We start from the raw sequence: 25,014 nt of genomic DNA on the forward strand, positions 1-25,014 counted from the left end.
CTGATGAAACATAAGACTGCAAATCAACTAATCATTCATGTGGGGAAGAACGATATTCAGAGAGAGCAGTCAGAACTCATGAAGTCGGACTTCATTGAACTTTTTGAAAGTACAGCCGTTCATCAGTGGACCACTGCCAGCAAGAGGAACAAATAGATTCTCACGGTTGCTTGGGCTTAATACATGGCTGCAAAAAACCTGTAACATGAATGGAGTGAACTTCATTGATAACTTCAATCTCTTCTGGAGTCAGAGACAACTGTTTACATCAAATGGCCACCATCCAAACAAACTTGGTGCAAGAGTGCTAAAGGACAATATTTATTTTTCCCTTCATCATCCTTCAGCTGTGTGTTTTAACCCACTCAACCTGATACAGAGTATGGATGACCACAGGACTTCATTTCAGCTCCTGAATGGACACTCGGCTGACACATCCCACAAGGACAATGAGAACTCCACACAGCCACAACAATTGCTCATGGACACACTCCCAGCTGAGCCCTGCCCACAGAGCTCACTACAGACAGACTGTGAAGGATTAGAACTGCTCCAAGATTCAGCACCCAAAGATTACTTTCTTGAAAATGGACAGCAAAGCCAGGACAACATACTTCAGCTTCCAATAACATCAGAGCAACAGCCCCTCTCACCGGACATGTCATTCCTCTCTCCAGCATCCCCGCATCTGGGCTTCTCAGAGAAAATGGAGGAACTGATTTTTGTTGGAACTAGACTATCACACTCAATTGCTGCGAGCCCCCAGATATCAACCAAAAAGCGTCAAGCCCCACAACCACCAAAGCCTGTGGGCCCAGCTCCCCCTCCTCCTGTGAGATTTCTTCGGTCACAACGTCAGGGCCCACACCCTCCTCCATCTGTTGTAGGTGAACCAAAAACAACTGATTCCAGCTCTCAGTGATGTGTTTTGGGTCCCCGCTATGATAACAGTACCTTTATCAAATGTTTACAAAACAAGGGGGAACCCAGTGAGCCTGCCTCTTTCTCTATCTCTGTTCTGTTACGTGAAAGAAAGTCTAAGGCCTTGTCAGGCCGTTTAACAAACCAATATAATCTGCTGCCCGTCACTTGTCAAACTAAGACTAATGTGGGTGAAAAAATGAATACTGTTAAGTTAGCACTTTTAAACATCTGTTCACTTAAGAACAAATCATTTCTAGTCAGCGACTTAATAACCACAAACAAACTTGATTTTTTGCTTCTAAATGAAACGTGGTTAGAAGAAAACTGTAGTGCAACAGTCCTAAATGAAGCAGCCCCTCCTAACTTTACTTTTATGAGTGTCTGCAGATCTGTTAGGAGAGGTGGGGGTGTTGCTGCTCTTTTTAAAGATGTCTTTCAATGTAAGCAAGTGTCATTTTGTGAATATTTGTCTCTAGAATATCTGGGTATTGTGTTAAAAGGTTCTCCACGCATCCTGCTTATCATTGTTTACAGGCCTCCAAAGTACTCTCCAGCCTTTATTGAGGAATTTACAGAACTGTTATCAATAATTTCCTCAGAGTTTGACTGTTTTGCTATTGCTGGGGATTTTAACATTCACATAGATAATATTGAATCCAGTACAACAAAAGAGCTCATGACTGTTCTTAACACTTTTGATTTGACACAGCATGTAAATGGACCCACACACAATCGTGGACACACCCTAGATTTACTTATCAGTAAGGGTCTAAACATTTCATCGATTGTTATTAAGGATGTGGCACTGTCTGATCATTTCTGTATTTTCTTTGATATATCAATCTCTCCTGCCATTGAAGCTAGATCTGTCTCTGTCAAAAAGAGATGCTTAAATGAGAACACTAATGTGCTGTTTATGAAGGCTTTATCTCTAAAACCAAGCATATCTGCAGACTCTGTTGATTTTCTCCTTGACTCCTTTAACTTAAAAGTTAAGAGTGTAATTGATGATATTGCTCCTCTAAAAGTCAGGAAAAAGAGTGGCAAACAAAAGGCACCATGGAGAAACTCAACAGCAGTTCAAATAATGAAAAGACAATGCAGAAAATCTGAACGAAAGTGGCGGAAGACAAAACTTGTAGTCCATTATAACATCTATAAAGACAGCCTTCATGCTTTCAATGTTGAGCTAGGCAAAGCTAGACAGACCTTCTTCTCAAATATTATAAACAAACACATAAACAACACGCGCACTCTTTTTGCTACTGTCGAGAGACTAACAAACCCCCCGAGTCAGACTGCTAGTGAAATGCTCTCAGACAGCAAATGCAGTGAGTTTGCTTCCTTCTTCTCAGAGAAAATCAAAAATATCAGAAAGGCGATCAGCACTTCCTCTAGTTGCTCTGGGGTCAGTCAGATCAGACCAAACCCTCGGAAAATTACTATGTCTGATTTCGAAACAATTGACGGTAAAATTTTAGAAGACACAGTACAGCATCTTAAAACATCAACCTGTGCCCTAGACACACTCCCCACTTATTTTTTCAAAAGTGTGTTTAACTGTTTGGAAGCAGATCTCCTAGAAGTGGTGAACTCCTCACTTCTCTATGGGACTTTTCCAAACTCCCTTAAAACTAAATTAGATGTTTTGTCTCCAGGCAAGACTTAGAGAAACTCGTTCATGCTTTCATCACCAGTAGGGTGGACTATTGTAATGGACTTCTCACCAGCCTTCCCAAAAAGTCCATTAGACAGCTGCAGCTCATACAGAACGCTGCTGCCAGGATTGTGAGCAGAACCAGAAAATATGACCATATCACACCAGTCTTCAGGTCTTTACACTGGCTTCCAATTACATCTAATATCGATTTTAAAGTACTACTACTTGTTTATAAATCACTCAATGACCTAGGACCTCAATACATCGCAGATATGCTGATTAAATACAAACCCAACAGATCACTCAGATCAGCAGGATCAAGTCAGTTAGAAATACCAAGAGTTCACTCAAAGCAAGGAGAGTCTGCCTTTAGCTATTATGCCAGCCGTAGCTGGAACCGGCTTCCTGAACAGATCAGATGTGCTCCAACAGTAGCCACATTCAAATCCAGACTCAAAACACATCTGTTCAGCTGAGCATTTACTGAATGAGCTCTGAGCACTGTACGGCCGACTGACTGCACCTTATCTATGCATCATTTTTTAAAATCCTTTTTATAACGGTTTTAGTTTACCTTTGTTCTTTTCTTTGGTTATCATATTTTTAATTCTCTTAACATTGTATTCTTTTTTTCTTATGCATTTTTTATCCCTATTTTAATTCCTTTCTATGTAAAGCACTTTGAATTGCCATTGTGTATGAAATGCGCTATATAAATAAACTTGCCTTGCCTTGAATATGCCTTAAGTGAACATACAGTCAAGAAAGCGATACCACTGGGTCTTAAAGGGACAGTAGCCTTTACTGTAGAGTGCGGATCGGGCTGCATTTTTCTGTCCGAGCCCGACCCGCGTCCGACAGAGCAGTAACCGAACCCGACCCGAGCCCGACAGGCATTCAAATATTTATGTCCGAGCCCGACCCGAGCCCGACAGTTAAAATACATTTTTTCCCCTCATATACTAATGACACGCACGTTTGTTTGTGTGGAAATCCCGCTTTTATTAAGCAACTGTAAGGAAGGCATTCTGAAATGTTTACAGACGAGCGCATCAGCACGCACATGGGGCATTAAACGTTACACAGAGCCCTATCAAATAGCCAACTGAAATTAAATGAAAAAAGGTCTGCTAAAAATGGCCCAAGCTAAAAGAACAAAACATTAACGCAACACAATTTAAATGCTTATTGAAATGAAAGTCATCTTACCAATTTTCTCAAACTGTGGTTCCTAAACTGCAACATGGGATCTATTTACATAATCTATCCATCAAAGTTTAGGCTAATCGAGGTTTTATGTATAAAAGGATTGCATCAGCTGTGGATGGCTTCAAGGCTGTCCTGCTGCCAGCAGCGCTGAAGTTGCGCTCACTGGAATGATGAGGATGCCGCGGGCAATATGCACGCACGTGTTGCGAGTTGTTGTCACGGCGACATAAACAAATTTCCGCATGCAGGAAGACGGATGTTAGGGTAATATTATGCATGTATTTTAATCACAAAAACAAACCATTGCATCAAGTTAAACAGGCCCATTGGCTACTTGCATAATAAGCAGTTTTAAATTTAAAAGGTTCAATGCCTTTTCGCGCTGACGTGACCGAGCCCGACCCGAACCCGAACGTAATTTCTAAATATCTGTCCGAACCCGGCCCGACCCGTCGGGTACCGTCGGAACCCGTCGGGCTCGGGTCGGGTATCCATCCTCTACTTTACTGCTGTCTATTTAATGTCAAAGAAGATAAGGAATCACACACTGCTCTTGATTGAATAGCTTTTGTAAGTTTAATAAGGATTTATATTTAATTTAAACAGTTAAATATGCAGTAATTTTTCATTTGATTACTTTATTCAATTTATTTACCTAAAACTAATGTTAGACCTATCTGAAAAGAAAATAAAAGAAAAAAGCATTATTTCATTATCTTTGCTCAATAGTAATTATTTGTACCGCTGCTTGTATTTAAGTTATTTGTTCTTTTCTCTATTTTTTTTGACAGTAGTCCTTTTCTCCATGAACATAGCAAATACCGAACCAAACAGAAACTGTGAACCTGAAACTGTGAACCTAAAACCTAAAACCGAATCGTGAGCAATCTGTACCGTTACACCCCTAGCGTAACGTATGCGAGGGAGTGCCACAAAATTAATAACATTTTCAAAGTGCGCCATGACTGAAGAAAGGTTGGGAAACACTGGATTGATGAATTAAGTTATCTAGGCTATTTGACACAGCAGCACTTAAACACGAGCAGGAACAGAAAATAGCTGATTGCTTAAACAGCTTTTACGATATTAATCTCGGTGGAATTACCCCGAAAAATGATATAACCGGGTTTATTGAAGAAAGTGCAGGTTTGGAACAACATGAGGGTAAATAAATGATGACAGAATTTTCATTTTTGGGTGAACTATCCCCCTCTTTATTTTTACGCCAGTACTGTACTTAATGTAGCCCAGTAAAATTATTTAAGTTAGAGATTTTCTACTGAAATGTAATATATTAATTGTTTTATATATTAATGAATTTTTCCAAGGATATTTAATTTGATTAATAAAGTTATACAAATAATTTCAATTAATTGACTTGGTAATTGTTGCTACAATCAAGCTCTTGTACCCCCAATTCGTTTGAATGTTTTTGTGCTTTTTGGACATACGCATCATAATAAATAGGCCTGTTTTACAAACCTTTAAGAATTTTCCCATAAATGTGTCATATATCACTGAAAATGGGAGAATCTCAGCTTTAATGTGGTATATGGCTCATCTTCAGGATAATTATGCATCAAATGTGTTGCAGTTTTAAAAATAAGGCTGTGTTTACATTGGAATTTCTCAAAAACATGATTTTCTGAGCCTGAAATTCAGCAAATCTTTAACATAGCCATACTCAGTTAATATTAGAGATATCAAGGTTATATTTTAACAGAATGTTCTTTACATTATGTAGGATGATTTTATGTAGAAAACAGTGAATCACAAAAAAATGACTTCAGGAGGGTTTTCACAGACAGGGTCACAAATAACTTGCATAAAAAATAATAATAGGCTAATAATAATAATATAGACTAGCCTATATAAATTGCTCTGTGCCGGCCACGACTTTACATTCAGCCTTTGGAGGAGACTTTCGGTGAGTGTCGTCAGTGAGCGACATTCATTCACTAATTCATATAAAAAACTATATTTTAGCATCTAAGTCATTTATTTGCATTTTGTTTTATAATTTTGAGTGGCAGATGTCGCATTTGAATTAGCCTATGTTTGTCTGTGATAGTTTTAGCTACGGTGTTGACAGTATAGGCTATGATAATAAAAATAAATGATAACACGGACAACAAATCCTATTGCCAGTGACTCTCTTTCTGTAAGGGAAATTTAAAAGAGAGATTCTGGAAACAAAATCTAAATTTTTGGTCGGGAATAAAATAATTTATAGCGGGTGAGCAAGAAGTGAATTATAAAAGCGTGAGCGGGATGGTGCGGTGCGGAATAGCGAGAGCGGGAGGAAAGTACAGCCCCGCGCAGATTATATTTTGAAGGCTATTTAAAGAAAGTGTAGGGGGGAAAAGAAAAAAGAAAGAAACAGCAAAAAGGGAGATAATGGACTGATTCCTCTTCTTGAGGAAATCTTTCCTAGAGATAAATAGCATTTATGCAAGTTAAAATTGCTTAAGTTTATCTTGGTTGCTCAGGGATGGGAACTGTGTGAATGCAGTAAACGTTTTGTTTACTTCAAGCGCTTGTGCTGTTGTGTTCAGTAGTATCCAGGCTACACTGACTGCTATACCTTCTTTATGGGAAATATGATCGAGTGCCGCGTGAATGCGGACCAATCAAATCCTGTAGTCACCAGTAGGGTTGGGAATCGTGAGAAATTTTCCGGTTCCGGTTCCGATTCCGCCTAACGATTCTGGTTCCATTAAAATGATAAAACAAATAGTGGTAAAGGAAAAAGGCACAATACGCAACTTTAAACAATCCTTTTTTGTGTTTATTACTTGCTCTCAAATGAATTTACAGGTTGGCAATGTAAAAAAAAAAGTCCTGTACTATACATATATTACAGGATTAATCGAGCCATATGGAATTTAAGGAAATTAAAATAAACATGTTCAAATTTACACCTCTGAAATTGTCTTATTACATTTTCTCTCTCTGTTTTAGGGATGTTAATCGATGACCGTTTGACCCATGATTGACCGTATCAACGTTAACCGATCAAAGTTGTCGGTTAAAAATAAAAGTGATCTCTAAATTAGGCTTTTATAGACAGTGGACTAAACGCTACTACAGTTAGCCGTCTCATTCCAAAATCTTTTTGTGTGAAGTGAACATATCCCTCACACTCAATTTTTCATAACTCTCCTGTTTGTACTTAATAAACCATTAAAAACATTTGGGGCGAGGTCACAGCGTTTGCGCGCTCACAAGGTTTGCAAAAAGTAAACAGGCTAAACACTCGAGGTTAGAGCCAGAGCAGACGACAGTATGAAGCGTGCGCATAAGATGGGCTTACATTTGGAAATATAACTTATTACATCTACATTTCACTGGTAACACATAAGGTGTTGATCGTCTTTCTTTATTATTGTTAGCACTAACTTACCTCGAACTAAAGCGAGGTAAGTTAGGTAAGTATGATACTCTTTAGAGCTGTCATTTTCTTAAATGAGCCGCGGCAATGTTTCAAATGAGCTCATAACGCTAGACAAATGCCTTTATTTTCAACGCGATCAGCTTGTACCCAAACCATTTCGAAACTAATGAGCCTTGGACCTCGGATTACAAACAAGCTCCTCGGCACCGCGTTTGCGGGACTCACACTGTGGGGGATTTTAAAAAAGTGACGTGAGGGGAAGGGAGGCGGCAGCGCTAAGACAGTGTGTGTGTGTGTGTGTGTGTGTGAGAGAGAGAGAGCGGGAGCGCGGCTCGCGGCTATGCTCCCAGCGCTTCGCTCACACATTGCACCAGAACCGTTTTCGGAACCGACACTCAAGAAATTCGCGCGGTTCCGTTTTTTTTCAAAAATCAGTAACGGTTCTGCATAAAAACCGGTTCTCAATTCCCAACCCTAGTCACCAGTGTGCTATGAATTCTGGGATAGGGAAGGCTGTTAAGTTGTGGGAAGGTTCCATCTGCTGTACCCCAACTTTGCCTGAGAACCGAAGGGCGCATTTTCGCTCATGATTTGCGGCAGCCTTCGTAGTGTCTTGCTATGACGCAATCCCACTTCAAATGTGGACTTCGAAGTGCAGCCTTCACATTGGGACACAGCTCTGTTGTTTTATGGTGAGTGGTGATGAGACACAGGTGTGGGTGATTAGTATAATAACTATTCTCAGGACTGTTGACATTGACAAACACCCAAAATCCTCCATTACAGATCTTCCTCTGACTTTACATCAGGTTTGAGCTGTTGTAGTAATGATAGAGCTTCTGTTAGTCCCACACTGAAACACAGACATAAACTCTTATGTTCATTTCATTCATTATTAGGAGTAGTAGCAACTGATATTCATGTCAAATATAATTACCTCTTGGTTAAGCTTCTTCTGAGCTAGTAGCCGAGTACTGGCTCATCCTGTTGGAGAAACAGTCAAATGTCAGTGTATCTTCTCCAGTACTGTGTGTGCCAGATAATCTATTAAATAATGATGATGCACCAAAATTACAGACACCAAATATATTAAACAACAAGTGGATGGTTGTGAAGAACTATGGCTGAATCCGAAATCACCCTTTATACCCTTTTAGACAGCCGTTTGTAGTGGTGTCTGAAACCATAGTGGACGTTACTGAGTGGACTCATTCAATCCCATAATGCACTGCAATAACGAGTGTACAGCCGATATACACACAACGGCTGTCCGACTTCACACACTCGTTTTCATTGACTTCTTCAAGTGAACTGTATGGGAATAGTGACTGAGGGTTTGGGGGTGATTTCGGATTCAGACTATGATACTGATGTAGTGAAATGTTGATCCCTGTTTGCTCTGTTGCCATTTGCCAGTTCATAATTAGTCAATGGAGAAAACAAAAGTGCAGTGCTATTCTCAGACATATTTCAAACACATTTAATAAAGCTGTATACATATCTTAATTCAAGGAATGTTCAGAGCCAAATTAGTGTTTGATTAACTGTCACTGAATCTCTGTAAAACAATACAACCTACATAATAGTGATGAGATATTGCAATTACAGGTACCTTCTTTTACAGGTTCTCCAACGTTTCATCAGGTTATACACTCACCTAAAGGATTATTAGGAACACCTGTTCAATTTCTCATTAACGCAATTATCTAATCAACCAATCACATGGCAGTTGCTTCAATGCATTTAGGGGTGTGGTCCTGGTCAAGACAATCTCCTGAACTCCAAACTGAATTTCAGAATGGGAAAGAAAGGTGATTTAAGCTATTTTGAGCGTGGCATGGATGTTGGTGCCAGACGGGCCGGTCTGAGTATTTCACAATCTGCTCAGTTACTGGGATTTTCACACACAACCATTTCTAGGGTTTACAAAGAATGGTGTGAAAAGGGAAGAACATCCAGTATGCGGCAGTCCTGTGGGTGAAAATGCCTTGTTGATGCTAGAGGTCAGAGGAGAATGGGCCGACTGATTCAAGCTGATAGAAGAGCAACTTTGACTGAAATAACCACTCGTTACAACCGCGGTATGCAGCAAAGCATTTGTGAAGCCAGAACACGCACAACCTTTAGGAGGATGGGCTACAACAGCAGAAGACCCCACCGGGTACCACTCATCTCCACTACAAATAGGAAAAAGAGGCGACTATTTGCACAAGCTTGCCAAAATTGGACAGTTGAAGACTGGAAAAATGTTGCCTGGTCTGATTTGGCGTAAACAGAATGAGAACATGGATCCAGCATGCCTTGTTACCCCTGTGCAGGCTGGTGGTGGTGGTGTAATGGTGTGGGGGATGTTTTCTTGGCACACTTTAGGCCCCTTAGTGCCAATTGGGCATCGTTTAAATGCCACGGCCTACCTGAGCATTGTTTCTGACCATGTCCATCCCTTTATGACCACCGTGTACCCATCCTCTGATGGCTACTTCCAGCAGGATAATGCACCATGTCACAAAGGTCCAATCATTTTAAATTGGTTTCTTGAACATGACAATGAGTTGACTGTACTAAAATGGCCGCCACAGTCACCAGATCTCAACCCAATAGAGCATCTTTGGGATGTGGTGGAACGGGAGCTTCGTGCCCTGGATGTGCATCCCACAAATCTCCATCAACTGCAAGATGCTCTCCTATCAATATGGGCCAACATTTCTAAAGAATGCTTTCAGCAGCTTGTTGAATCAATGCCACGTAGAATTAAGGCAGTTCTGAAGGCGAAAGGGGGTCAAACACAGTATTAGTATGGGGTTCCTAATAATCCTTTAGGTGAGTGTAGTACCCTTCTGCTTCTGAAAACTAAACAGCATGAGAGATATGTAAAATATGTAAAATCAGTCTCTCATGTCCCCAGAGTGTGTATGTGAAGCGGTAGCTCAAAATACCCTACAGGGTCATTTTTACAGAATGTTTGGCGATGGGTCAGTAATGGTCTGGAGAGGAAATATCTTTGGAGGGTCGCACAGACCTCCATGTGCTAGCCAATGGTTCGCTTACTGCTGTTAGGTACTGGGAGGAAATCCTTTGGGAGGAAAGCCATTGTCAGACCTTATGTTGGTGCAGTGGACCCTGGGTTCCTCCTGGTGCATTATAATGCCCGGCCTCATGTGACTGAGTGTAGGGGTGTGCCATATTACCGTAAATCCTCAAATAAAGACCGGGGCCTTCATTTACCTGAACTGCAGAGGTTAACAGGCTTTTATTTAAAGAAGGTTTTTGTTAGGGGCAGGCCTGTATTTCTAATTCCATCGGTTTGAAAAATAATTGCTTTAAATAACCCGTTTTAAATTAAAAGAGATAGCGTTCCAGTGGACAAATATCATTGATTTTTTTAAGTAACATTTGTAAAAAAATATCACCTTTTCTCGCCTTTCTGGCTGACAACAACAGCCAGAAAGGCGACAAAGTCAGAATTACTGTCGCCTAATCGGTAACCACCATTAAAGGTTTACTTCAGCGATTAGTATATGGCTTTGTATCAGTAGAAACTCTGGAGATTATTTAAATGATTGTGCATAATAATAATGAATAATAATAATAATTAAGTTGTATAATAATTAATTAATAACATTTAGTTGAAAACTTTAGTTGAAATTTAAGTGTGCCTAACTGAGCAAGCCACGCCAAAGGCGACAGTGGGAAGGAACCAAAACTCCATGACATGATGGACAACCCCCCCCCAAAAAACAAACAAACAACAACAACAAAAAAACCCAAAGGAAAACCCCTCCCAGAGGAAACCCAAAGCAAAACTCTCTGGGGACTCAAACAAGAATGAGTGAATGTGTGGATCATTATTAATCAGTCTCTACTCACCAAAATATTTTTTTCTTTACTAAGATGAAAAGCACTAAAGCAACGACTGCCAGCACAATCACACCTCCAATCACTGCTCCAATCATGGCTGGTACGATCACTGGCACACAGTTCTGGCATTTCCCATCTACACAAACAAAAGCAAATCATCAAAAGAAGATATCACAAGCAAAAAAAGCAGGCAGTTGTGGAGGTTCACAATTTTAAATTACAATATCAGGCGATAGTTCTGCCTCTCTGTGTAACTGCTTTAATTACCCCATTTGACTGAGATTGGTACTTTGAGGGTTCTGTGGGACACAAAACAATCATATTCATCTTTTCCATCCTCCGTGATCTCCACACTCTTCCTCATCTGGAAGGATCCATCATGGTTTGGTCTGATTCCTGAGGATTCAATCTCATCTTCAGGCAAAGATGAGCGATATTTCCTAATGGTCATCATCACGTCTTTGGGGTAGAAGCCAGTGGCCAGACAGGTGAGTTTCAGCTTGGATTTGTTACTGATAGACTTCTTTGCAAACACATGAACATCTGGAGGAGCTGAAAACACAGGAATCAGTTCATCAATCAGTTTCTATCTCTATAACAGCTGCAGATCATCTACAAATACACACACATTTACTCACAGCCGTTTCTGAGCTCCTCGTCTCCATATTCTCTGAATCTGTTGAGCCAGTCCACACACTCTTTCTCCAGATAGCCTTTGGTGTATTGGTTTAGGATCGGCACATTGTCCCATTTTGTCTTGGTTGGTCGAGCTGCTTCAACTGGAGCGACCCATAGAGACTCTTTATCATCAAAAGACAAGAAGTTTTCTCCATCATAACTGTACTCATCAATGCCTCTGAGAAACGTCACTTTATCTTCCTGCTGCTCAACTTCACATCCGTGTCTCCACTGAAGAACATGAAGATCTGACACGGACACAGATTGAAATGTTTGTGGTGAGATGATAACAGGATTAATAAAAACCAAACTCAGGTTAAACTGTATGAATGTTCCTCACCTGACTCATTCTGTCTCATGCGGTTCATCAGAATATTGACGTTCACATTAAACCACTGTTCTTTGCTCTTTCTCGACTGAGTGCCTTTTTCCCAGTAATCCTCCTGCATTTTCTCTTTCATCCAGGTCTGTTTAGGAATCTTTATCTTTTCCTTGCTGTTGTAATAGTCGATCTGTCTGTCGTCTAGCAGACCCATAGCAGTGAATTCATAGATGCTTGGCAGATCCACAGGTTTAGACAAGGCCGTGTAAATGTAATACAGCGAGTGTTTATCTGCAATGACAAGGAATAAAAAAAAGCATGAAATAACTGTTCAAATAAAAGTGGTGAGTTCCTGAAGAAGAAATAAAGAGTTGTACAATAGAAAGCTGTCCGGCTCGCAAAGTACAATATATATATATATATATATATATATATATATATATATATATATATATATATATATATATATATATATATATATATATATATATATATACACATATACCGAGTTTAGTGACTGTAGATAAAACGAACCCCCCACTTTGGACAAAAGATGGCGCTACTGAGCCCCTCTACCACACCCGTTTCAGAGTCTTTGCTTGCATCTTCTGGACAGCATGCCTGATGTGTGTGTCAAGTTTCATGCAATTTCAAGCATGCTAAGAGTCTCAAAAACACCCAAAAAGATTATTAGACTTTGACACGTTGCCATGGCAAAAGTTTTTAAAATATCAGGAAACCATTTACATGTCTATATCTGCCATATTTTGACATTATACTGATGAAGTTTGAAGTAAATCAGGTGAAAATAAGATGGTGATTCAAGGCATCTTACAACGAACACACAGCTGAAGTTTCATCAAAATGAATCAATGTATGCAGAAGTTATAACACACTTCCTGTTTCCCTTTTCTCTACATAAATTCATCTCCTTGCCACGGCCAAACTGTTCGAGATATCAAATAGTCGCTCGCATTTTAGCAACCTCAGCGTCTTGACTTCATTCTGACCGAGTTTGGTGCTGATTGGGTGAATCGCCTAGGAGGAGTTTAGCAAATTCCAGAACATGCGTTTTCAAACAATAATAATTCACTTCCTGTTGGGCGAAGTTTATGACTATGATTGTGAAAGTTGTTTGGTCCGATGAGCTCCACACGTGTACTGAGTTTCATACATGTACATGCAAGTGTGTTTGATATATACCCAGCAAACAGGGTTGTGAACGTCCGTTTAGGTCTGCAGTAGGTCCGAGTTGTAACGTTCGCTGACGGACTTTCGCATATGGTGCATGGTGAAAATAAAAATAAAATGTTCCAACACATTTACTTGTAAAATTGTTATTTAGGTGAAGGCGACTGATTTTATTTAAAGGAAAGTTATTTTAAGAAAAATATTTTAATAACTGCATTTAAGACTTTTAACACACACACACACACATACAGGTCCTTCTCAAAAAATGAGCATATTGTGATAAAGTTCATTATTTTTCATAATGTAATGATACAAATTTAACTTTCATATATTTTAGATTCATTGCACACCAACTGAAATATTTCAGGTCTTTTATTGTTTTAATACTGATGATTTTGGCACACAGCTCATGAAAACCCAAAATTCCTGTCTCAAAAAATTAGCATATTTCATCCGACCAATAAAAGAAAAGTGTTTTAATACAAAAAAAAGTCAACCTTCAAATAATTATGTTCAGTTCTGCACTCAACACTTGGTGGGGAATCCTTTAGCAGAAATGACTGCTTCAGTGCGGCGTGGCATGGAGGCGATAATTGCACGACAGTGGCTGTATTGAGTGCTTTTGCAAAACATGAATTAAAATGGGTCCCCTCAATATTGGAAAATGCTGCATGTGCCCCCACCCAAAAAATTAGCCAACCGCAGGGACATTATGACGTTTAAATGATGTTCTTAATTATGAATGGGTCAAACGCGCTTGCAAAACGGCCTGAATCCACTTGTCGATAAAATGTTGATAAAATCTATTGTTGCGAAATGACAGCGTTTCTATTAACCACTGTAATGCATCTAAAACATATTTTTTTATTATTTATAATCAATTTTTTTAGATTATAAAACTGTGCCTATATTACGATAAAGGGGCATACAATATTGTCATGCAGAATAAAGGCTTTAATAGTTGCTTTATAAGGCTATTTACTTGAACTTCTTAGGTAGTAATATCTATGGTTTCAGAGGGAGCCAAAATCAGAATTTGAATGGGCCAAATAAAGCTCTCTCTACGAGTCTGAGGTGCCATGCAGCGCTGAGTGACTTATATTCGCATTGTCACACAGTCTCATGCAAAAGAAAATATATTCAGTTAGGCTACTGCATAATATAATTTTAACTAGCAGAATAATATGGCATCAAGGTACACATTTTTAGCTGTCTTTCAAAGGGGTAGCCTTCAGCAATGAAGATTTAAACTGCGTTATTTATGTAGTAGAAATGCGAAATTATTTTTGAATTTGGTGCCTTCTTGGAGAAAAGACAGAAAACTCCCATATTTGTCTGATAAAATAAACAGATTGGATGATTTTGTTTATTTATTTGCTGATTCCATACATGTACCACATCACCATACTGTATGTTATTATAATGGCGGTAATGGGACGGATGTTGATTCATAGAGGCCAAAATGTCAAAGTCAATCCTACGCCCCTGCACACACAAAAAGAAAAGTGAAATATAGCCACTAGGAGATACACGTCCCGAACAGCCGATGGACGTCTTTGAGGACCGTTCACATGGACGTCTGGGGGTGAAATATAGCCACTGGAAGATACACTTTGTTCATTACAATTCCAACATGCGTTTTCTTTGGTTTCCCCAAATGCAAAATAAAACCGAATCAAACGCTGGTAAATTGAAAGTCCCATAAACGTCCCGAACAGCCGATGGACGTCTTTGAGGACCGTTCACATGGACGTCTGGAGGATTTACGCAGAGGCCATTTAGGCGAAGTATAATCTTTAGAAGAACAAAAAGGCTCTGTGTCCTTTCATGGCTTGGGCCCTAATAAAGGAAGAAGCTCATTAAACAGTCGAAACACATTTCAGTTAAAGAAAGAATCAAATAGACTGACTGTTATATAACATGTGAACCTGTTCGCTGACATTATAAGTTCGAACGGGAATAGTATGATCTGGTGATTTGTAATAATTTCAGAGAATGTCTGTGATCTTAATCTCGTGTGAATCGGCCATGTCTGTAATTTGTAAATTAAAAATTCCCCAGCAAATGACCTACCATATTTGTCCGAACACGGAGGTCCTGTGATAATATTAGTCCCGTGCGAATCGACATCTCTGTGATTAGGCGGTTTGTTTATCAATTTTGCCAGGTTTTTGTTTCCTGTGCGCATTTCTATCTTTATCTTTCACTAAGAATGGAGGCTGCGTTCATAATGCGCACCGTTATGAAATCCTGTGCGGCCGCACAGATTACTTTCACTTTAGAATGAGTACCAATTTGTGTAATAATTATATCATATATTATTTACCTGCTTGAGCTGAAGACAACATCCCACAAAGAAGAAAAACACAGAGCAGAGCAGAAATCTGGACATCCATTGTTTATAATCCACGGGTGATAATGTACTGATGTTTACACGGTTCCTCCTTCGGCGGACGGTGAACTGCAGCAGCTGAATGATGGATGAAAACCTAAACTCGCTGCCTCGCTGCTTTAGCAGACAAAATGGCTAAGGCAGAGGTTTGAGCATGAAGGATCCTCCCGAAACTAATGTCGGACTGCGGCACAGTAACAGTTCAATGATCTACAGAGAGATTTGGTGAGAACTAAACAAATATTTAATAACTACATTAGCAATTTCTCGCTAGAAATGACATCAGAAGTGGAACATTTTGGTTAAAAATAACATATATTTACACACAAACCGCATTTTTCGGACACCATCTTATTTTATCAGCAGCTGTCACTGACCGAATGGAAAGCACCATAGATGGAAAGCACCGCCAACTCTCGCGATACAAGCAACCGCAGAAAAACAAGCCCAAAAACAACAGCATCATAATTTACGATCAATAATTTATCAATAAATGAGCCTGCTATTAAATTGAAACCTCTCGGAGTTTGAAAAGCAAAAACAGATGTGATATTACACAATATGGCAAATAAAGGCTGTGAACAGAAGAGGTTTGGAGATGGAAAAAGAGAAAGCGTGACGTGAAGGCTAATTATAGTAACCCAGTCGGGGTAACTTATTGCACACATATTAGCATGTATTTTATTTGTATTTTTTATCATAGCCTGTAATAATAAATACATTGAGATCCTTTGGAATGAAAGTGAGTTATAAATAAAATCTATTATTATTATCATAAAATATTCTTTTAAATTAAATTAAGTGACTGTCCTCCCTGTTTGCTCTTCATTTCTGTACATTTCTGTTGGTTGCATAGTTTGTAAAAAAAAAAAAAAGAAGAAAAAAGTATTCCAGACCTTTTATAATTTAGGATTTTTTTATTGTTGTTTTTGCAAACACAACTATTTAATTTTTTTTTAAAAAAGTAATGTAAAATATGGTATGTTACAAATCCAAAACGGCTTGGGAGGAAAATTTGCTAAATGAATGTGTTTCGACTCATCAAGGCTGTCCTCTGTCACCCATACTATTTCATTAGAGCCTTTGGCCCAAGCGATTACACAATCTTCTGCAATAGTCCCTAAGCTGTAAGAATACATCTCATAAAAACTCACTTTATGCTGATGCCATTCTGTTGTATTTGTCAAACATAACAAATTCGGTTAATGAATGCCTACAACTCTTTGATACATTTGGTAAAATGTCTGGTTATAAAATTAAAGGGATAGTTCACTTTGACATTAAGTTTTGATATGTTTTAGCTTACCTCATGGGCATCTGAGATGTAGGAGTATTTGTTTCCCCAGTAGTTTCAGTTTTGATCATTTTAAACCGTTCTTGTCTGTGCCTCACATAATGCAGGTCTATGGTCACCACCTCAAAGAGCATACACGGAGAAGTCCAAATTAAACAATCCCCCATCGGAAGTGGTGAACTCCTCACTTCTCTACGGGACTTTTCCAACCGCCCTTAAAACTGCAATAGTTAAGCCTCTTCTGAAAAAGAGAAATCTGGATAACTCCATACTGAGCAACTACAGACCAATCTCAAATCTCCCCTTCATAGGCAAAATCATTGAAAAAGTTGTTTTTAATCAACTGAACAAATTCTTAAACTCAAACGGATTCTTAGACAATTTTCAATCTGGTTTCTGTCCACATCACAGCACAGAGACAGCGCTCATAAAGATTATAAATGATATTCGCTTAAATACTGATACAGGCAAAACATCAATTCTGGTTCTACTCGATCTCAGTGCTGCATTCGACACCGTCAGTGATTTTGGAGTCAGATTTGAGTTTTTAGATTTGAGTCAGTAGTCATGTCAAAGCAATAACTAAATCAGCATACTATCATCTGAAAAATATTGCAAGAATTAGATGCTTTGTTTCCAGGCAAGACTTAGAGAAACTTGTTCATGCTTTCATTTCCAGCAGGGTGGCCTAAAAGTACTACTACTTGTGTATAAATCACTCAATGACCTAGGACCTCAATACATCGCAGATATGCTGATTAAATACAAACCCAACAGATCACTCAGATCAGCAGGATCAAGTCAGTTAGAAATACCAAGAGTTCACTCAAAGCAAGGAGAGTCTGCTTTTAGCTATTATGCCAGCCGTAGTTGGAACCGGCTTCCTGAACAGATCAGATGTGCTCCAACAGTAGCCACATTCAAATCCAGACTCAAAACACATCTGTTCAGCTGTGCGTTTACTGAATGAGCACTGTGCCACTGTACGTCCGACTGATTGCTCCCTGTCTATCTTTTTATAACTGTATTAGTTTACCTTTGTTCTTATCCTTAGTTATCATCATTTTTATTATTTTTATATTTTCTTCACAACTGTATATTTCTATTTCTTATACATATGCTAATTATTATATTTGGTTAGGGCTGTCTGACTGGAAGAGATTGGAAAAGGAGAGCAGTGTGCTTCGCTTCCTTCTGCTTGTTAATGATGTAAAGAAGCGGACTCAAGAAAGTGGAGCTGCGGGGCAAAGGTCACGGCCCCTACAGGAGGCCGACTTGTAAGGTCCAGGAGATATTGTGAACCTGCTCCATCTTTTCCATCTCAGATAGGGGTAACCAAATTTAGAATCAGGCAGAAAGGAATCTATCTGGAATATATATATATATAATATATATTCTCTTTACAAATGTTTCTATTTTTATTTTTACACATTGTATTCTTTTTCTTTTGCATTTGTTATCCCTATTTTAATTCCTTTCTATGTAAAGCACTTTGAATTGCCATTGTGTATGAAATGTGCTATATAAATGAACTTGCCTTGCCTATTATTTAGCGTACCAAATGAGACCGCTTAGTGTCTAACTGGAGGTCCTGTTTGCTGGACACTTTAGCTGTGGTACATTCCAATATGGCACTGCGCCTCCAGAAGGACAACACCATTTTGGGTGGATCTTAAGATTTAATATGTGTATATGTAGGTATGTATATTTAGCTTATTTACTTTCCTTTATTTGTTTGTTTCTGTGTCATATTATGTACTAATTTTTCTAAATGTACCTATTGTCATGTCTTATGTCTATGTCTTCTGAGCATGGGAGAATTATGGACTCTGCTCTAAATAGTAAAAAAAAAGGATACACACACTGGACAAGGTTGCGGTGAATACACAAGAAGGCTTTATTGAAGTACATGGCAGATTGATCTAACATGATTTCTGACCTGTAAGGTTGCCAGAATAATAATCCTACACGGTGTGTTAATAGGCCAGAGGAGAACTGGCACCCCGACTGAGTCTGGTTTCTCCCAAGGTTTATTTTTCTCCATCATGCCCTGATGGAGTTTTGGTTCCTTTGGTCGCCTTTGGCTTGGCTTGCTCAGTTGGGGACACTAAAATTACAGTCCAAGTTATTCAAATAAATATAAAAATAAAATAAATTGATTAGTTCCTATTTAATTCAATAAACTATAATACTGATCTGCCAACATTGTCGTTATATGACCAATTAAAATGCGCTGTTAACATAACTTTTCTCTAGAACGAGAATCAAATTTTGCTGCAATATTTTGTTTAACACAAACAACACGCCGACGTCATCAACATCGACAAAAAAAATACTTCAACGCAAAATATGTGCATCAATTCGTCAGACCCAAAACAAAGCTGGCGGCGCCAGAGAGTAGTAGAAACCATAGATATATATAATAAAGTATATTATATAATTAATATATAAGTATATTATTTATTATGTATATCTACGGTAGCAACACGAGTGGCCCCTCAGACTTTCAGAATTGCAAGGCGGAGGGGTTGGCGCACACGGAGCAACTAGCGCCCTTAACACAGGCGCGCATGCATGCTTTTCATTGTCACGGCTACATAAACAAATTTCTGCACACAGGAAGACAGATGTTTTGTTAATATTTTATGTATTTTTACCATAAAAACATCAGGCGCATTGGCTAACGGTTACCTACAAAATAAGCTGTTTTAAATGCAAAATGTTGATTGTCTTATTGCGCTGATGTGACCGGCTCGGGTATCCCTCCTCTAAGTGAGCACAGTTACATGCCAGGACTATTCCGGTTTTAAACGGGATATTGGCGCCCATAATGCACTCTACATGTAACTGTGTTCACCGTCATGCCGCGACGGCGCAAGTGACGTTTATGTTACACCCACAGGATTCGATTAGCCTACTTGTTGATATTTAATCGGTGGGCATAGCCTGTAGGCTGAGTTGGATACATAAAAATTTGTATATTGTGTTTCTTTGTTGTTGGTTTATACTTATCTATTTGTGTGTGTGCGTGTGTGTACACATTATGTTTTCAAGGTTTTATTGAATGCATTGCTCTTGTATAGTCTTTTCCTTTGGAATTTTATAGGGGTACTTCAGGGCTGGGAAGATGAATCTGTATTTAAACTGGGTAATCAATGTAGTAGAAATGTGAAATTATCTTTGAATTTGGTGCCTTCTAGACTGAGAAAAGAAAATGTATTTTTGTCTCATGGGGATGAAAGACTACAATTCCCAGAATGCTTCGCTGCCCTATGAGGCCATTCCCAAAGCCACCGCTACTGGATTACTGTGACCGAGTTGGAGAAGACACTACAATTAAATACTGAATGTGTCTGTTCAATATAACGGACGAGTTGCCGCGTGAGTCTCACAGCATTAACTGCAGGAGTCAGATTACATTTAACGTCATAAATGAGCTGATGAGCTCTCCTGATGAGAGCTGAGGTAATCGCGACCACATTCGCGGCATACATTCACAACGCATGTTCAGTCTGGCGTGTTTTCAGTTCATGCCTTTAGAAGCTTAACTTTCATAGAAATTAATTTGAGAAGTTAAAACACTTATTTTGCTCACCATAGCTCCGTTTAAACAAACGCCTGCAGCTGAGCTGAGCTGTGAGTGTGATCTCCATCCCCCATGTGTGGGTGTAAAACATGAGGAAACGGCTCCCTCTGCTGGCTGTAGTCTTAAGCCAAAGAGAGGGGGGAGAGCACAATCATTTGAATATACTCCAGGGTTTTTACTGATACAAAGCCATATGCTAATCGCTGAAGTAACCCATTAAGAGCAATAAACATATATTTCAATGTTAAGGAATTAGTTTTTTCATTCAGATAATTAAATCAACATGTATAAATTGCTATTAGGCAATTAATAGGGAGATAATCGATAATCGAATCGGGGGAAAAAATAAATCGTCAGATTAATCGATGCATCAAAAAATAATAATCGCTAGATCAATCATTAAAAAAATAATCGTTTATCCCAGCCCTAGTCAGTTTAAAAGTGCTATAAAAAAATGATTGATTGAAAGATGGCACAGTGGATGGATACGAAGAGATAGCAGGTAAGGTACTTGGGCGATGGAATGGTAATCTGGAAACAAGGAAGAAACAAGTGAGGACAGGACAGGAGCGCGGAGGACAGGACAGGAGCGTGAAGAGAACAGGAGCGTGGAGAGAACAGTAGCGTGGAGAGAACAGGAGCGTGGAGAGAACAGGAGCGTGGAGAGAACAGGAGCGTGGAGAGAACAGGAGCGTGGAGGACAGGAGCGTGGAGGACAGGAGCGTGGAGGACAGGAGCGTGGAGTACAGGAGCGTGGAGAACAGGAGCGTGGAGGACAGGAGCGTGGAGGACAGGAGCGTGGAGGACAGGAGCGTGGAGGACAGGGGCGTGGAGAGAACAGGAGCGTGGAGGACAGGAGCGTGGAGGACAGGAGCGTGGAGGACAGGAGCGTGGAGGACAGGAGCGTGGAGGACAGGAGCGTGGAGGACAGGAGCGTGGAGGACAGGAGCGTGGAGGACAGGAGCGTGGAGGACAGGAGCGTGGAGGACAGGAGCGTGGAGGACAGGAGCGTGGAGGACAGGAGCGTGGAGAACAGGAGCGTGGAGAACAGGAGCGTGGAGGACAGGACAGGAGCGTGGAGGACAGGACAGGAGCGTGGAGAACAGGACAGGAGCGTGGAGAACAGGAGCGTGGAGTACAGGAGCGTGGAGGACAGGAGCGTGGAGGACAGGAGCGTGGAGGACAGGAGCGTGGAGGACAGGAGCGTGGAGGACAGGAGCGTGGAGTACAGGAGCGTGGAGTACAGGAGCGTGGAGAACAGGAGCGTGGAGAACAGGACAGGAGCGTGGAGAACAGGACAGGAGCGTGGAGAACAGGACAGGAGCGTGGAGAACAGGACAGGAGCGTGGAGAACAGGACAGGAGCGTGGAGAACAGGACAGGAGCGTGGAGAACAGGACAGGAGCGTGGAGAACAGGACAGGAGCGTGGAGAACAGGACAGGAGCGTGGAGAACAGGACAGGAGCGTGGTGAACAGGACAGGAGCGTAGAGAACAGGACAGGAGCGTGGAGAACAGGACAGGAGCGTGGAGAGAACAGGAGCGTGGAGAGAACAGGAGCGTGGAGAGAACAGGAGCGTGGAGAGGACAGGAGCGTGGAGAGGACAGGAGCGTGGAGAGGACAGGAGCGCGGAGAGAACAGGAGCGCGGAGAGAACAGGAGCGCGGAGAGAACAGGAGCGCGGAGAGAACAGGAGCGTGGAGGACAGGAGCGTGGAGAGAACAGGAGCGTGGAGAGAACAGGAGCGTGGAGGACAGGAGCGTGGAGGACAGGAGCGTGGAGGACAGGAGCGTGGAGGACAGGAGCGTGGAGGACAGGAGCGTGGAGGACAGGAGCGTGGAGGACAGGAGCGTGGAGGACAGGAGCATGGAGAGGACAGGAGCGTGGAGAGAACAGGAGCGTGGAGAGAACAGGAGCGTGGAGAGAACAGGAGCGTGGAGAGAACAGGAGCGTGGAGTACAGGAGCGTGGAGAACAGGAGCGTGGAGTACAGGAGCGTGGAGAGAACAGGAGCGTGGAGTACAGGAGCGTGGAGAACAGGAGCGTGGAGTACAGGAGCGTGGAGTACAGGAGCGTGGAGAACAGGAGCGTGGAGAACAGGAGCGTGGAGAACAGGAGCGTGGAGAACAGGTTAGTGGGTCTTTCTTAGTTCGAGGTGAGCCGCTGACTGAAGGTAAGTCCTGGTGTTTTATGGTGAGCGGTGATGAGGTGATGAGACACCGGTGTGGGTGATTAGTATAATAAATAAAAACTATTTTCAGGACTGTTGACATTGACAAACACCACAAAGCCTCCATTACGGATCTTCCTTTACATCAGGTTTGAGCTGTTGTAGTAATGATTGAGCTTCTGTTAGTCCCACGCTGAAACACAGACATACACATTTATGTTCATTTCATTCATTATTAGGAGTAGTAGCGACTGATATTCATGTCAAATATAATTACCTCTTGGTTAAGCTTCTTCTGAGCTAGTAGCCGAGTACTGGCTCGTCCTGTTGGAGAAACAGTCAAATGTCAGTGTATCTTCTCCAGTACTGTGTGTGCCAGATAATCTATTAAATAATGATGATGCACCAAAATTACAGACACCAAATATATTAAACAACAAGTGGATGGTTGTGAAGAACTATGGCTGAATCCGAAATCACCCTTTATACCCTTTTAGACAGCCGTTTGTAGTGGTGTCTGAAACCATAGTGGACGTTACTGAGTGGACTCATTCAATCCCATAATGCACTGCAATAACGAGTGGACAGCCAATGTACACACAACGGCTGTCCGACTTCACACACTCGTTTTCATTGACTTCTTCAAGTGAACTGTATGGGAATAGTGACTGAGGGTTTGGGGGTGATTTCGGATTCAGACTATGATACTGATGTAGTGAAATGTTGATCCCTGTTTGCTCCGTTGCCATTTGCCTGTTCATAATTAGTTCCCTTGGTTACCCATTCATTATCTAGTTTGTTGCTATGGTTAATCATTGATTATTAAATTCTGTTCACCTGTATTCATCTAGCTCCCTTTGTTTGTTCCTTGTATTTATATGTTCTCATTGGCGTTCATGTTAAGTCTGCTTAGTTTTCTTCTCCTGATGTATTCCTGTGTTCTCAGTATTCTGAATAAAGACTAGTATATCTTCTTTGTTGTGCTTTTTAACCAGCATTATGTGACAATCTTCACACTGTTACAACAATGCCTGGAGAATTTATGGATATTACACATTTAAATAAATGAGAAAAAGAAATGACATTGAATGAATAAACTGTGTTTAAATTCCAAAAGAATAATCAATCTATCTATCTATCTATCTATCTATCTATCTATCTATCTATCTATCTATCTATCTATCTATCTATCTATCTATCTATCTATCTATCTATCTATCTATCTATCTATCTATCTATCTATCTATCCTGTACATTAGAGTAACATCACAATAGTCAATGGAGAAAACAAAAGTGCAGTGCTATTCTCAGACATATTTCAAACACATTTAATAAAGCTGGATACATATCTTAATACAAGGAATGTTCAGAGCCAAATTAGTGTTTGATTAACTGTCACTGAATCTCTGTAAAACAATACAACCTACATAATAGTGATGAGATATTGCAATTACAGGTACCTTCTTTTAGAGGGTCTCCAACGTTTCATCAGGTAATCGTACTCTTCTTCTGAAAACTAACAGCATAAGAGACATTGTCAAATATGTAAAATAAGTCACTTATGTCCCCAGAGTGTGTATGTGAAGTGTTAGCTCAAAATACCCCACAGATCATTTTTACAGAACGTTAAAATTAGGGCTGCACGTTTTCAAGGTTTTCATTAACCGTTAACCGAGGCCCTTAGCGGTTAATACTCGGTTAACCATAGTGTGCGTCAGGGTTATTTTTAGCTTATTAATTTGACGACCCGTAGTGAACGCGCCTATAGAGAGAAATGCACATCATGGATTACATAATCAGAGAGTAGCCTATTTCTTTTCGTTTTAAATTGTTAAAAGACATTTCAAGTTTCTTAAGATCTATTTCATGTCTGTGAGGCCTACGCTGAGTTTCGTTAAATTAGGATGAGATGCGCTCCAGTTCACGAGCAATGCGAGTGGCCGCCTGCATGATTAGGGCATGTAGTAAAATATGCAGCTGAGAATGATTCACACAGCGTTTGACTCGCGCGGCTGATTAAGCCTATCCTGGCAGAGAGCTCAAGCATCTGTGGACTCGTCCCTTCAGCTCTGGCCATCTTGCTTTCAGTCTGCGATTAGCTTTTTTGTTTTCTTCATTACAGTTAAAGTAACGTCTGCTTTTCTCTAGTCATTCACAAGTTTCTCACTTCAAACGTTCTTTCTTCTGATCCGTTATGCACAGCACGCGCGGCTCCCGCTCTGCTTCTGCCCTAATGCGACTTATAGTCCAGTGCGACTTATGTTATTTTCCTCTTCATGACGCATATTTTGACTGATGCGACTCATACTCTGGATGCAACTGGGTTCCTCCTGGTGCAT

The 25,014-nt window shown here is 40.4% G+C and overlaps 2 protein-coding genes across 2 annotated transcripts in view; one reads left to right on the top strand and one right to left on the bottom strand.

Moving 5' to 3' along the window:
- LOC137090647 (uncharacterized) overlaps positions 1-25,014 on the top strand; it is a 188,509-nt gene that overhangs the window by 67,439 nt on the left and 96,056 nt on the right. The window lies entirely within an intron of this gene.
- LOC137090690 (H-2 class I histocompatibility antigen, Q10 alpha chain-like) lies at positions 1,323-16,177 on the bottom strand. Its single transcript, XM_067454650.1, has 7 exons — positions 15,563-16,177; positions 12,064-12,336; positions 11,684-11,971; positions 11,313-11,597; positions 11,055-11,181; positions 8,125-8,171; positions 1,323-8,040 (listed from the first exon to the last, which is right to left on the bottom strand). The coding sequence occupies exons 1-6, from the start codon at positions 15,630-15,632 to the stop codon at positions 8,132-8,134; spliced, it is 1,083 nt and encodes a 360-aa protein (XP_067310751.1). The 5' UTR covers positions 15,633-16,177; the 3' UTR covers positions 1,323-8,040; positions 8,125-8,131.

The sequence above is a fragment of the Pseudorasbora parva genome, chromosome 2 (assembly GCF_024679245.1).
Source record: "Pseudorasbora parva isolate DD20220531a chromosome 2, ASM2467924v1, whole genome shotgun sequence".
In the NCBI taxonomy this organism is placed as follows: domain Eukaryota; kingdom Metazoa; phylum Chordata; class Actinopteri; order Cypriniformes; family Gobionidae; genus Pseudorasbora; species Pseudorasbora parva.